The sequence below is a fragment of the Cicer arietinum genome, chromosome 4 (assembly GCF_000331145.2).
Source record: "Cicer arietinum cultivar CDC Frontier isolate Library 1 chromosome 4, Cicar.CDCFrontier_v2.0, whole genome shotgun sequence".
Classification (NCBI taxonomy): Eukaryota; Viridiplantae; Streptophyta; class Magnoliopsida; order Fabales; family Fabaceae; genus Cicer; species Cicer arietinum.
This window is the reverse complement of record NC_021163.2, coordinates 56,107,535-56,122,125: the sequence shown is the minus strand read 5'-3', so window position 1 is coordinate 56,122,125 and position 14,591 is coordinate 56,107,535. Positions and strand designations below refer to the sequence as shown.

The 14,591-nt window shown below is 32.5% G+C and overlaps 1 protein-coding gene across 3 annotated transcripts; it reads right to left on the bottom strand.

Moving 5' to 3' along the window:
• Nucleotides 1-3,217: 3,217 nt before the first annotated feature.
• On the bottom strand, nucleotides 3,218-12,758 carry LOC101511766 (uncharacterized). 3 transcript variants are annotated; one of them, XM_004498276.4, is made up of 16 exons: nucleotides 12,341-12,758; nucleotides 11,918-12,025; nucleotides 11,555-11,722; nucleotides 10,874-11,170; nucleotides 10,621-10,715; nucleotides 9,662-9,746; nucleotides 9,327-9,545; nucleotides 8,554-8,613; nucleotides 7,061-7,140; nucleotides 6,281-6,600; nucleotides 6,091-6,182; nucleotides 5,873-6,002; nucleotides 4,410-5,572; nucleotides 4,035-4,327; nucleotides 3,728-3,910; nucleotides 3,218-3,626 (listed from the first exon to the last, which is right to left on the bottom strand). In XM_004498276.4, the coding sequence occupies exons 1-16, from the start codon at nucleotides 12,476-12,478 to the stop codon at nucleotides 3,491-3,493; spliced, it is 3,567 nt and encodes a 1,188-aa protein (XP_004498333.1). In that variant the 5' UTR covers nucleotides 12,479-12,758; the 3' UTR covers nucleotides 3,218-3,490. The 3 variants fall into 3 exon arrangements, with proteins under 3 accessions (XP_004498333.1, XP_012570633.1, XP_004498334.1); XM_012715179.3 differs by having other exon boundaries at nucleotides 3,728-3,907; XM_004498277.4 differs by lacking the exons at nucleotides 11,918-12,025; nucleotides 12,341-12,758 and having other exon boundaries at nucleotides 10,874-10,980; nucleotides 11,555-11,695.
• Between the last annotated feature and the right edge of the window lie 1,833 nt (nucleotides 12,759-14,591).

Below are 14,591 nucleotides of genomic sequence, written 5' to 3'. Positions count from 1 at the left end.
CCATCCCAAACTACTCTTATAGGCCAACTTTCACATGAACCTACAAATATTTGAGAGCCATTGAACTCTATGGTATCCTCCACGTTCAAAAGTAGAGTTGAAGTTGTACTCTTTTTATGTAGCCACAACAAGATATTAGTGAATGCTAAAATCTTATACATACATATATAAATGAATCACTTTGTAATTAGTTACTAACTTTGTATCATAGACATTTTGATTGATGTAGTGTCAGTGTTTTACACGCGTCAAATGTTTGATACAAACACAACACCGACATATATAATTACATTTAACAATATAACTCTTTAAATTATTATCATAGTAAGCGTGTGAGTGTTTCATACTAACACAATCTCTCTATTCACTCGTTTCTTTCAAATTCAATGGCTTGTAACGAAAATTAAGTTGAGATGAAGGTCTTTGGCAAGCTCCAACGCGGCATCAATTAATACAAAATTGAAATGCTATTTTTCATGCTCAAAACAAGCTGATACTTTTGTGTCAAAGGTCCATTACCATGAGCAAGAAAACCACAATCAAAAGAGAAAAAACTTTCATGAAGCATGAAATCATAATTTTTTTCTTGGAAAAATTGAAAAGAAAAATGAAAAAGAAAAAGGAAAAAAAAATTGAATAATCTCTCGAAGGTGAAAACATGATTCTGATACCATATTAAATTTTTATACTGGTATAACTCATGACTTTTTTATAAGCTCATTTGAGACCTACTCTTTATTCTACACTTGAGATTTTCCTTAAGCATCACCCATATTTGGGAATGGTTGGTTGCACACTTCCTCTAACCAACTTCTAACAAAATTAAACTTGTTAGGATGCTAAACCTAAGTCTCTTTCTGTTTTTTTCCTCCTTTATCTTCTGTTTTGCAGGAATGAACACTTCATCTGGATTAATATCACAAGTATTGGTGATTCTCATATTTCTAATACTTGTGATATTAATCCAGATGATTTACATGTTGCTTTGCGAAAGAAATGGAACTTGAGAGATTGTTGACCAACAAAGAGATAGAAGCTCGTTGGATCTATACAATTAAACACAAAATAGATGACACATTGGTCAAAGCATTGTGGCAAAAGGATACACCAAGACATATGTCATCGATTATGAGGAGACATTTGCTCATGTGGAAAGATGAGTACTCTTTGGATCTCACTATCTCTAACTACCTACCCACTTCGAATGGGAATTGCATCAGTTCAATGTAAAAAATGCATTTTTGCATGGAGACTTAAAGGAAGGGTGTATATGAAGATTCTCCCAGACTTTGGTATCACGTGTGGAGCCAATAAAGTTCATCAATTTAGAAAAGCACTACAACGGTCCCCTTTAGACTGGTTTGGAAGATTCAAAAAGTCAATATGTTTAGGCTATAGGCAAAGTCAAGAAGATCATACTATTTTTTCAAAAATTCATAGGGAGAAAATATGCTACACTTCTTGTTTAAGTTGATGATGTTTCTGTTTTCAAGAATGATTTGACTGAAAGACAACTGCTCAAGGAGAAATTATCAACAAAATTTGAGATGAAAGACCTTAAATAACTCAAGTATTTTTTGAGAATTGAGACGACCTATTCAAAGCAAGACATTTTTATCTCTCAAAGAAAGTATGTAATTGATCTTTTGCAAGAAACAAGCAAGTCTGGATGTAAACATGTGAGTGTTCCCACTGAACAAAATCACAAGATGGGCTTCGAAGAGGCAAGTGCCAAAGTTGACAAAATCCAATATAAGAGATTAGTGAGAAAGTTGATTTATTTGGCACACACTAGACTAGATTTGGCTTATGCAATTAGTGTGGTATCCAATTCATGCATGATGCAAGGACGAGACATTTGCAGGCTGTAGAGCATGTTCTATAAATTATAATATCTTAAAGGCACTCCAGGGAGAGGACTCTAATTTAAAAGAGGTGGAAGTCTAATTATGGAGGTGTATATTGATGTTGATTATGCATATTCAATGCCTGATAGAAAATCTACTTCATGCTATTGTTCCTTTTTGTGTGTGAAACTTGTTGCTTGGAGGAGTAAGAAACAAAGTATAGTGACTGTATCAAGTGTTGAAGAAGAATAATATAGAACTATGGCACAATGAATTAGTGAGCTTTTGTGAATGAATATTGTGATAGAAGATTTAAAGATAAAGTCTCAAAGTCCTATGAAGTTGTTTTGTGACAATAAGCCAACAATCAATATTGCTCATAATCATGTTCTGCATGACAAGACAAAACACATTGACTCATTGAGATAGACAAAATATTTTATTAAAGAGAAACTAGATAGTGAATTGATAACTATAGCATACATTCTTTTTGAGCAACAACTGACATGTGTTAACAAAAGACTTATCAATAAATGATTCAACTAACTTACTTGCAAGCAGGGATGATAGATATGAATTCACAACTTTTAAATATTTTGGAATTATTTTCTATATTGTCATTTCACAAAACTTATATACATAATTTGCATAGGTACCCTTCTAAACATATGCCTATTTTATTAGATACTTGTCCTAACTTTGTAACTTTGTTTGAACTACAAGTAGGTAGAGAATTAATAGATTTGAACAATTTTAGACAAAAAATAAAAAAGGAGGAATGCATTCAGATTCTTAAAGATTGCTGGAACTGGCCTAATGGGCATTATACTTGTCATAAAATTCACCAATGTCTTGAGCAAATTCATCATTAGGAGAACAAGACATGTCTTATTCTATCTCAATGATAAGAATTTGACTTTGTAATTGCAAAAGACGGAGTTCAAATCTCCTTATAGACAGTTGTAAAATGATCATTAATATCACTTTAATTAATAATAATTTTTCTTTTTTATATTTTATTTTAAAAATGATTTTTCTAAAGCCACATCAATTCCATGTGTACTCTCTCATATAAGCATTCTAAAGCCACAACATAATTATTTTTTAATTTCAAATGCAACTTTGCTTCCTAAGCACTTGATCTAGCCACTGCACTTTGCTCCTTAATTTTGATTTTCCAAGTCCTAGCGGATTAATTTCAAATACAACTATTCCAGATTGTGAACATTCCTACATGGAACAATTCAGCAGTTGAAACTCTCAGAACGAAGTGCCAAACTTCTCCATATTAAAGATTTGAAGAGCCCTTTCGAGGAACGAAGAAGCATGCTCTAAGATCACAATTTTGATGCACAAAAGCACAAGGGAGCTGATATAGAAATTTAGTGAAAATAAGATTATTTAAAAAATGATAATCTACACATAATGAATCTTTTTACAATTTCCACTTCTTATTCGAATCCTATCACTGCTAATTTAATTTACAATCTCGGCCCATGATCATAATCATAGGGGAAAATAAATCATATGAGCCTAGTCCTATGCCAATCATCTACGAAATCAAAGCTTAGTATATATCTTACCTAATATGTCAAAGAATGAATGGCCCTATTATTAAATTAAATCTAAGCTACAATGTTTAGTCATGTGCAATTACTTTCCATGTTAGCAGCATACTGTGAAGATATCTTTCTGTACAAATCACCTTCACAGACCAATGATATATCCTCAGAAGACAACATCATTGTACCTCTGCTCAAATAATGTTGAGCACTCCGCCTGCATTAAAAGATTAGGCAAATCATTAAAGAATTTTCTGGTTAACTTTTCCAATCATACGAAAGGCTGAAAATAACTGAATTTTCTTCACTAGCATGTACCTTCCTTTCCTCGTCTTATTAACACCTTCTGAAATGCGCAAACCTTCTGAAATTGAAATTTGGCGTAGTGAAGAAAGAAACTCATTGAATGCAATGCCTCTAATTGCCATTGATGATCTTGCAGGAACAATGGATTGGATTACGTTGAATAGAGATGTTCTGCTTTCATTGTTTTGCATGCTGCTAAATTGAGGTCGATATTAAGAAATGGTGAAAAATGAGATTTTAAGAAAGACAGAAAATAGATAGTGTACAGAAAGATAACTAACTACCAAAATGGAAAAATGAAAGTCATGGCTATATATACCTCTTATCATTTCTTGAGTTGTTCACCTCTAATAGCTTTTTAGTATAGTTATTCATGCTTTCAGTGTGGTCCTGTCTAGATAACTTCCCCAAAGCCATAATATTTGTAGTAGAAGCCAACATCTCCGAAGTCGTGTCTACCCTGTTCTCAAAACCCAATTTGGATCCCACATCTACTATATGCTTGGCATAAAAGCAAAAACCATGCGCAGCAACAGTTGACATCATCATTTGCTCATCATACCAACTAAATGTGGCTTCATCAGACAGAAAAAGTGGAGGTTCCATAATACCCTGCATGTTCAGTATTATCATAATGGGGAGTACAGATACAATTGGAAAAAGAAAAAAAGAAACAATTTTTCAAGGAACTTACACATTGTTTTTGTTGGTGGTTACGAAACAACAAATCAGCTTCTGAAATTAGATTGCTCAGTCCACTAGCAAGTTTAACAACTTGGATAACACCTATCTGTTCTGAGGTAGCATGCTGTCTTAAATCTGTTCGACAATCACGAAGTTTCCTCCACAAATTTTGCACCATGTCTATCTCTGTAGATGGACTAAAATCAACAAGTTTTGACTTCAACTCAAAACCAGTGTGACTGCACTCATCCATTGTGTTATACACAGGTGGGATTTCCATGTTCTCATCACTAAAATCTTGTGCAGTTGCTCTTGGAGAAGATTTGGGAATTTCAGTATTTACCAACAAATCTGGATCTTGAGGCACTTCAGCCCAGCGCTGACAAAGATTGAAGGAGAATGGTGTCAACTCATTATCCAGAGAAACATTTACCGGATAAGCATGATGTCCAGCAGACACTACTCCAGACTTTGTTTCTATTCTATTTTGAAAGGCAGTCTCACAAACAAATCTTGATTCCGGAAAACAGGACATATCGAATGAGTTGTATGTTTTGTTTAAGCATGCATCATAAGTTGTTTCTAAATATTTACACTGCTGCTCCTCTGAATCTTCCAAACCAGAAAACAGCAGCTCAGAAAATGACATATTGGCATAGCTTTCATCCAATAGAAACTTAAAGGAAGATTCACTGTTTCCTTCAAGGGATTGTCTCCTGTAAGCTTCGTCATGAATGTCTACAGAAAGTCTATTATATGAATTATTATCCATAGCACCAGAGGACATCACTACAAGTTGCCTTTGATCCTTTGGCCAAAAGGATGTTACTGGGGATCCAGAACAATTATATAGCTCAGAGGTAGCACTATGTTGACTTTCAAACTCACCACAGTCTGTAATCGTCTTCATGACCTCTACCTTGGGCTCTAAATAATCAGTCCCCATACAAGGCACATCTAAGTTATTTTGCTTGTCATTTATGCAAAGCTCTTCCTTAACTAACCCTTCCCAGCTCGAGCTGTTTTCCATTATGGTTATTGAATTGGCAACTTCCTTCTCAATTAGTTTGGATAACTCTGAGGGAAAATCCAAGGGTATTATCTTTGGTAGTATCTTATGACCAGCCTCAAGATCAAAGGGAAGTGAGCCATATATGGTCTGCACATTCTTGTCTGGACAGTGAAGAAAGAAATCATAAGTTTCACCAAGCCATTCCAATGGCCATAAGATAAATGCCAATTGTAAATTAATATTAATTAATTGTAAGAGAACAATCAAAGTACACAGCAACGATCCAAATTTTGAAAAATTAGTTTTCTTGTAAGTCATACGTGCATATATGCAGTCTAGTTCTAAACATAAAGTACATAACAATTTGAAGATAAGGAATATATTTCAATCTAGTTATCTGGAGATTTAGTAAATAATTAACAAATAAAACAATCTTCATTTTAAAAGGTATGCTATGTCACCTTTGCTATATTTTTTATTCTGGAACCAGAACTGAAGATGCATAATGGTTTTACGAATATCCCTGTCACAAGACTGGATAAACTTCTCCAGTAAAAGAGGATTGATGTTGACTTCTTCTGTGACACAAACCTGCAGGTAATCCACAGAAGACAAATTTCACTTTCATTCTGTTTATTTTTCCTTCTTTTGAAGGGGATGGAAATCCTAAATCACATACCATGAACAAATGGCAAAGCAACTCATCCGGCAATGGCAATGAGAAAGAAATATGTTGTCTTAAAAATTTATCTGGAAGGCCAGCATTTTTACCTAATTTACAAAAATAAACACATTAATAACTTAATATTAACACATTGATGAAAACTATGTGTTGAGCAATAATGCACTATTGAAACAAGCCATCTCACTATTGCTGGTCAATATAATTGGCCCTTTTGCTGTCTCAGCAATGTGTTGTATGGCAGCAATACATCCCCGATCTTCAGGAAAAAGGATGTCAACATCCTCAACTAGAATTAAAGTTTGGACAGTATCAGATGTAAGTGCATTATTTATGTCGTGTAACTTCTGAGATGTTCCACTAGGACTATGATCTTCATCATCCGATATGGTTATCATTTCAATCACATCATCATCCATCTCTTCAGAAGCTTTAACATTAGGAAAAGCTGGAGCTGGGAGCAATTTCACAGTTTTCTTGTGTGAACTCACAGTGTGTTCCACTGACCTGAGAGATACAGCATATAAGATATGTTACAACAGTAGATTCACAAGAAGTGTTTCATAAAATAATTAGCTTGATTTTATTAAAATAAAATTGAAACTAAGGAAGGTCTCTTTCTCGACGAAGAATGAACACCAGAAACAGCCCAAAAACTGTTGCTTAAGACATCTAAGGATTCTAAAAACACTTAATAATACCTAGCACATGTTTGTTTTGGTAATTGCTATTTGCGTACTATTTTGAACATCTAAAATTTGTTTTTCTCTCTTCAATTGGATAATCACCATACTAGAGGCTAAAATCATCAAATTACTGACATAAAAATCATCATTTGATTTTACAACAGCTACTAACACAAAGCTTTTTGCTATCCAGGTAAAGTACTGTCAGAAAAAACACTCAGCTACAGATGATTTTCTTTGCAATAGTTACTAGTAAGCATTGAAAGGACAAATTAACAAACCTTTTGAAACCATGTGATCCAAGAGCGTCTCCAAAATATTGCCTGACAGCAGACCCATTTCGACAGTCTGATGCATTGAGCTGTTGAGACATGAAAGATCACCTTTAATATTTTTGGCCAAATTGATAATTGAAATTACAGATAAATAAAAACAAGAAAGGAATAGTTTTTAGCAAACCAAAAGAATTTTTTTTTTTAAAAGGATGCTCATCGGACTGCAAGGATACATGCCTCATCTTTTTCTCTATATACTTCCTATAGAAGATCAGGCTAGTAAAAAGGAAAAAAGTAATGATTTCCAACACTACTATTACAATGTTTTTAGGAAAGGAAACAACAGGGTTGTTAAGAAAGCGAAGGCTCTATATGACTCTAGATACTCTTGACTCCACAAAGTTCAGAATTCTGGTGGGAAAGATAAAGGTGTAAAAGGCTAAAACACTTTCCGCACTTTAGGAGTGACTAGTCTAGAGTTTTCTCTACACTCAAAGTTGAATTCAATTGAACTGTTGAAGTAGAATCAGCTTTTGCCAGCATAGAGGAAACAGAGCTTAAAGGATTATGATTTTGATACCCTGAAGACAGCGAAAGCTTGCTTCTTGATGAATTAAGGGCAGAATATGAGCAACAGAGGATGCTCAGTCAGTATATTTTGATATTAATGGCAACTTACTAGGAGTGAGAGAGCATTTTCAACACAGGACCTTGCTGAAACTTATAGCTGAGAATTCAAATTTTCAGAGGACAAGGTTAATTTCAAAGTTGATGAAGATCTACTTATGGATGGTTTAATGGAAAAAGCCAAGAAAATGATCAACAAAATGTGCAGGAAGAGTGTCCTGACTTTGACTGTAGCTTGCAAGGAGTGAAAGAGTTTTCTTTACAACAAATTGCTGAGGTTAACGACATTTTAAGTTTAGACTGTTAAGATTTCAAAGAGAATTCTTTGTTTAGACTGTTATGATTTCAAAGAGAATTCTCTTCTAGAAGGTCGTTCTTTGAATGCTATTTCTGAAAGAAAATTCTACATTGTCCAGATATTTAAAAGCTGTCAAATCTTTTGGCCGGAGTGAGAATGCTTTGGACGAGGAAGTTATTTCTAGTATGAGAGATTTAGAGCAGTTGTTGTGGTGGCTCTTTTTTGGGTTTCTCCTGAGCTTCTGTTTCTTTTTCTATAAAACAACCAAGGTCCTTTCTTTTTTAATCCCCCAAAAAAGAGAGAAGAAAACAATGTTTTTGACTATAACAGAATCTTCACATTTGGCATGGAACAGAAGCACTTTGAAATTTAGAAAAAGGCAAGCTTAACACTAAGTTAGAATGCATCCCGAATTGGCTAATTAATTGCTATGCTTGACCAATGACCATAGATATGCTTTTAAAAAATTGACTATTTAGTATTTACAAGTGCATGAGATCAATGAATATTATCATGACAAAGTGGATCAATTGAAAAACAAAAATAACCAAAACATATTTATAAATAGAGATACCTCTAAAACCTCAAACCCTTGCTCTCGGGCACAAGCATAGACAGCTGCAGACTTGCCACTCTGCAATATGATAGAGTCATGCTACCGCAATCAATATGAAGTTATGAACAAGAAGTGTTTACGCAGAACATTTGAATCTGGGAACACAGAGTGATATTTCTGAACTCTCAACAACTATGTTCGATTTAGCCATGACAAGAAACTTTTAAAAGGCACAAATGGGACATTTTATATTTTATACACATATCTTTAATCAGAATACCAAAATCTGCCATGAAAATTATTTCATACAAGTATTATTTTAAACAAGATCAAGACTTACTGAATTTTCCCTGACAGCTACGATGCATAATATGTTACAGTAATCTTTGCCAAGAAAATTTATAAAGCACAAATGGAAATGTTTGGACTTCATACACTTACTTAATCAAAATACCAAGAAAAACAAAGATAAGTGTTCTGTAATACAGTCATTAGAAACCCGATTAAATTAAATACATTTTCTGAATATTTTAAGATCATATATAGTTAAATGTATGCAGCCAAATACTCAAAAGTACAATTGAAAACATAGGTTTAGACAATTTTTATTTAAAAAACAAATGAATAAATAGACTGAGATTTTAATCAAATGATCCTTAGAGGGGAGAAGATCCAAATAATTCAATTTTGAAATGGTTATATTAATATAATCGGGTCATTTATAACACAATATCAAGATTATGTATCCATGGAGTATATGCCACAGTTATGACAGATTTATTTCCACATACCCCAACTGGTCCTGTAATTAAAAGAACATTCTTCAGGGAACCCTCCTCATCAACATCTTTTGAAGCACAGCCAAAACCAGGAAAGTTATAATCACCATCATCGTTTGGTATGTCAGTTTGATCCTTGTTAGAGGAACCCTTTCTGTTTTGACAACGTCTTTCGTGCCAAAGATGTAACCAGTCACGTAAGAAATTCAGAGATTCATCATTACCACATACCTAAAAGTTATTGTAAAACAAGAAAATTATCAACATTTAGAATCAAAATTCAAAACATGCAACTTCAATTTTGTATTTTTTAAGAAAGAATACACTGTGTACAAGAAATGTCAAACCTCGGAGGCTTTTGTTGGTTTGTACTTGTGTATCCATAAGCTGCTCTCAGCCTTATTTTCACAACTATGGTAGAAAGATCTCACCCTGCAAGGCATGATACAAGGGAAAACCTCACTATTGGGATATAAATTGCTAGCCAAGCTCTGCACAGGGATTGAAAAATAAAATTATAATAGTCTCAGTGTTGTCAAATAGCGGTTATAACAGAGCTATAGCGTAACGGAATATGAACAAATCCCTATTGTTCTGCAATACACTATTTAGTACAGTGTTGTCAAATAGAGAATGTGGCGGCACTGTAGTATTGTAGTGTAGGGGAATTTGAACAAACCGTTATTTTTTGTGATCCGTGATTGACAACACTAGATAGTCTTATATGCTGCAAATCACATCGGAAAAAAAAGCAACAAAAATACAGCCATTTTCTTTTAAATGATCAATAAATCTCATTATAAACTACTGAGGGGAACTAAGTATACCAGACCTTACTGGGTAGTTTAGGACAAAGAATGTGGAATAAGGGTAGCATAAATAAATTGCTAAAATTAGAATATCACATCTATCAATATGTATAAATTAGACACCACAAAATGATTTCACAACCACATATTACTTTAAGCAAAAACATTCACGAATAAACCAATTAATTAGAGTGTATATCTTTGTGTATATCTTTTCTAGACATAAGGGTCAAATAATTACTTCGCAAAACAGAGGTCAAATAATTGAGCCCCAAACAAAGGTTTGGTGACTATTGTGTCGGTGAAAAGAAATGAACAGAAGGCAGTAGTGCACAACAAATTCAGAAAAAGGTTGTTAGCAGCATCTGCAATATAAAGGGAATATGAATGACAAAAATTTGAAATCACCAAAACCAAAAAAAAATGAAACTAGTCAGGTGACATAATTAGATCACATAAAATTTCCAAGAATATATTGGGTGTGGACCACAGTTAACCTTTCTTGAAGAAACCTACTCAGTGGCTCACTGTCTGATTTTCCGAAAATGCATGCTTGCCCAGATGCAGCACTGACTTCATCCACCTCCAAGTCCTGGAAATAATTTTTGGAATCAGCAACAAATCATTGGCACAAAGCTTAGGTATACTTCCCGCTCTAAACCAGTTTCCACTGATTACCTACAGCCGTGCAAAGGGAGAAGGTTACTACGTACAGAAGGTTTTACTTAGATTATACAACAAATTACATACCGCTTTTGCTGGGGGATTTAGAGGCCATGTTGCTTGCTTGTTAGCTGGCAGAGATGAGTTTGCTGGTGATATTTCCGTCATATTATCAGGTTGTGTAGATAGCTTATCTGAATAAGACAAGGCATTCTGAGAAATTGAAGTCCTTGAAGGTTTTACAGCACTAAGAAAGTTGTCAAAATTTAAGGATTCAATAGAACCCTCCATAACGGATAAATTTGAACTTTCAGGACCAAAATCCACAACGGTGGTATTCTCCAAAAATTTCCAATCATTCCAATCAAGAAATGAAGTATCATCCTGCATTAGCAAATTTTATGGCTAACTCAAACAAAAATGAAATAACAGAATTTAAAACCCAGAGAGCAGGGATACACACACTCACAACCATAAAGTGAGTTGGCTCTCACTTTAAAAGGTAAAATAAGGAATCTCATGTCAAATGTGTTTGTTATGCATGTACATGTGGATATAATAATTTCATCAATTGATTTTCTCATCAATGGATGAGATTCCTTACTTTACCCTCCAAAATAAATTGTTCCCTTTATGCACACAAAATCCCATAAAAAAAGGTTTGTGCTTTACCCAAATGTCACCTAATCTTATATCAAATCAAGCTAGCTCATTATCTTCAAGAAAAAACCAAGCTAGCTCATTAAATCATAGACAGAACTACCATACCTGAAAATCTTCAAATACATGAATAGGACCGCAGATAGTTCTTCCATTCTCCCCCTTAGCAGTAGACGAACTGCATTCTGAATCAGCTGACTCCCGAAATTTCTTCTCCACCTTCCACGTTGAAAAAAACGGATGTATTTGCCTTCCCGCAAACATCCTTGAATTTTCCTGATCCAAATGGAGGTATAAAGCTCATTAAAAATAACATATCATGCCATACAAAAGCAACAAATTAACCCAAGTTGCACACACTCCTAATCATAACACATAAAGGTTTACTTTAAGTTCAATGTGGTAAGATCTAATATATATTTTTAAAGAGAGATAAGTATTAACCAAAACTCCAACGAATAAAACACTAACCTCAGCTGATAATTTTGCCTCCAACCGCAAATCAATCTTCCGAGCCAGATCAGGCGAAGTAGTCTCCTTAATCCCTTTAACTGATGCATTTTTCTTAGGCATATTATTCTGCAATTAGTAATAAACGTAAACATACATTATAAAATCCTCAATTATCCAATCTCTTTACAATTTTGCTAATTACCCCCTTTGATTTCCATCTTTTTTTTAAAAAAAAGAACAAGTTTTTGTACTTAAACAGAAATCACGGTATGTTTGTAACTAGCAAAGTTGTTATCTTTTTTCAAGTCTCAAAATTCAATACAATGCACACTGGATAATAAGGGCACAAGTTGAATCAAACAGTGAATTACTGAAATTCACCACATTGCAGCAGTAACTAACAACAAAAACACAAAAATAATTAATGATAATTATTATTACCCTGGAGGTTCTTTTTCGAGAAGTGACTTTTGTTGGTGATTTTCTCTTCTTGTTGTTGTTTTGGTCTGTACATGATGCATGCAGCTCGTGTTCTGCTCGCCGCTTCGACGGTGTGCTGAGATGGCAGGGATCATTCATCGTAGAAGAATTGTTGGATTCAATTTGAGAGGGAAGTGACGAATTAGGGTATTTGATTTTGATATATTGGGAGTGTAACGGAAAACAGAAATTTGCTACGACAAAATCGAATTTTATGTTTTATTCTTAGTTGAAAAATAAAATAAAATAAAATCTAATCCTTGTTCTATCATTCCTCAAAACAAAAACAAAAAATCTATTATATTAAATTAATTAAATCTAAAAATTTGGAGGGAATGAACTCTCACTACTCACTACTCACTACTCATTACTTATAGGAATTAGGAGTAAACATATCCTTAAGAGAGAGTAAGAGAAGAAGTTGCATAGGGGCTATAGATGTAAAATATTGTGGGTCCCATGACTTTTATTTTCTTCACTAATTTGTAAAGAAAAAAGGCGAGGGTAACAATTTTTATGTTATTTTCTTGTCACACTTAACTGACACCATTTAAATTAAAAAAAGACTTAAATAAGTTTTTCCTTAAAAGACAAAGCTAAACGGTTTTAAGATAATATAATTTTTTTTAATTATACGAATATATAAATGGACAATGTGAAATATCGGAAATTCGAGTAATCGAATATAATATTTTATTTTAGGATGTTGGTCTTGTTTGTATAAATTATTGTTTTGATCAATGTGTAAGGTAATTTATTATAGAAATTAAATTATCTTATTTAGTATTTAAATTAAACTTAAAAATAATAATACTAAATAAATTTAAATGAATTGAAAAGATAAATTGAGCAATTCAATAAAATAGTTAAATGAATTCAAATGTAAATAAAATTGAATTTGATGAATAGTTTTTCTATTTTAGAGATATTTTAGTACTTTTGCAAATAATCAATATTTTTTTTCGTCTTATTTCTTTTACGATTCTCTTATATTAAGTACCACATTAAATCGATTATATTTATCATTTATTTTTCTCTTTTCATATTCTCTTTTATTTATTTCTCTCTTATCACTTTTTCTCAACAAATAATCACACCATAAATGTGCCATAAACACTTAGGAAAAAAACTAAACATAATTTAGTTTCAAATTGCTAATATTAAATACAATTTATAATTTGATATATTTGATTAACAATTACCAATAACATCTACATTTTTATTTTATTTATGTATCATAGGTAAACTTAATTTATTAGGCGTAAATACATGAAGTAATTTATTTGAATGTAATTGAAAAAGTAAAGGTGTGTAATTAACAACATTGTAACATTTAAAAATAATCACATCATCCCATTAAATATATATAAAATAAAGTTGTGCTCGGTTATTGGATATACTAGTCTAAGTTGTTATAACTATGTGATTATAGTATTGATAAAAGATTGTTATAACTATGTTATTTTTAGGGATCCAAATTTCATTAATAGCAACACCAAAGAAAAACTTTCAATGAGATGTACTCGCATAGCCTAAATTAAAAAATTTATTCCGATTATCCGTTGGATGATAGAATTTCAAAAATTCTAATATATTCACAATCTCTCAAGAAGTGAACAATAGCCTCCGTAGCATTATAATATCAAAGGCATTTATCGTAAGTTGTCAAATATTTATGAACTTTTTTTTTTAGTTAAGAGTATAATATTGATCAATTTTCAAAGAAAACCTTTAATACAATTGGGGTCATTCAATATACTTTTTTATATGAATTTGAATATATATTTCATATGAATTTTTTATATGACTCTATATATTTTATGCACCAAAATATTTTATTACAAATATTTGTGTTTGGTAACGTCATAACACAATAAAATTACACTAATTGTCACAGTTAAAAAAACTATCTAAATATAAAAAAGAATATTTTAGAACACTCGTATATAAAATAAACACCTTAATTATACTACAGTTTTTTTTAATGTACATCAAAAGTGCTCAAGGCACATGTAGATATGTAAAAAGTGCTCAAGGCACATGTAGCGGTATGATATTTATAATTATAATATATTTGCATGTTATTAATTTATATTTGAAATGTTATCTTTTTTTTTTCTACTGAAATCGTTACTGACGACGATGTTTAAAGAAAGTAATATTATTAGTGTAAAATATTTTATAAATGTATTCTATCATATCTTATTATATA

What these genes read in the sequence shown, in the direction of transcription:
- LOC101511766 (XM_004498276.4), bottom strand. Translation starts at nt 12,478, where the DNA reads ATGAATGATCCCTGCCATCTCAGCACACCGTCGAAGCGGCGAGCAGAA. An exon ending in CTCGAAAAAGAACCTCCAGG is followed by an intron (nt 12,026 to 12,340) that starts GTAATAATAATT and finishes TACTAATTGCAG; the next exon opens with AATAATATGCCTAAGAAAAA. An exon ending in TAAATCCCCCAGCAAAAGCG is followed by an intron (nt 10,716 to 10,873) that starts GTATGTAATTTG and finishes AATTATTTCCAG; the next exon opens with GACTTGGAGGTGGATGAAGT.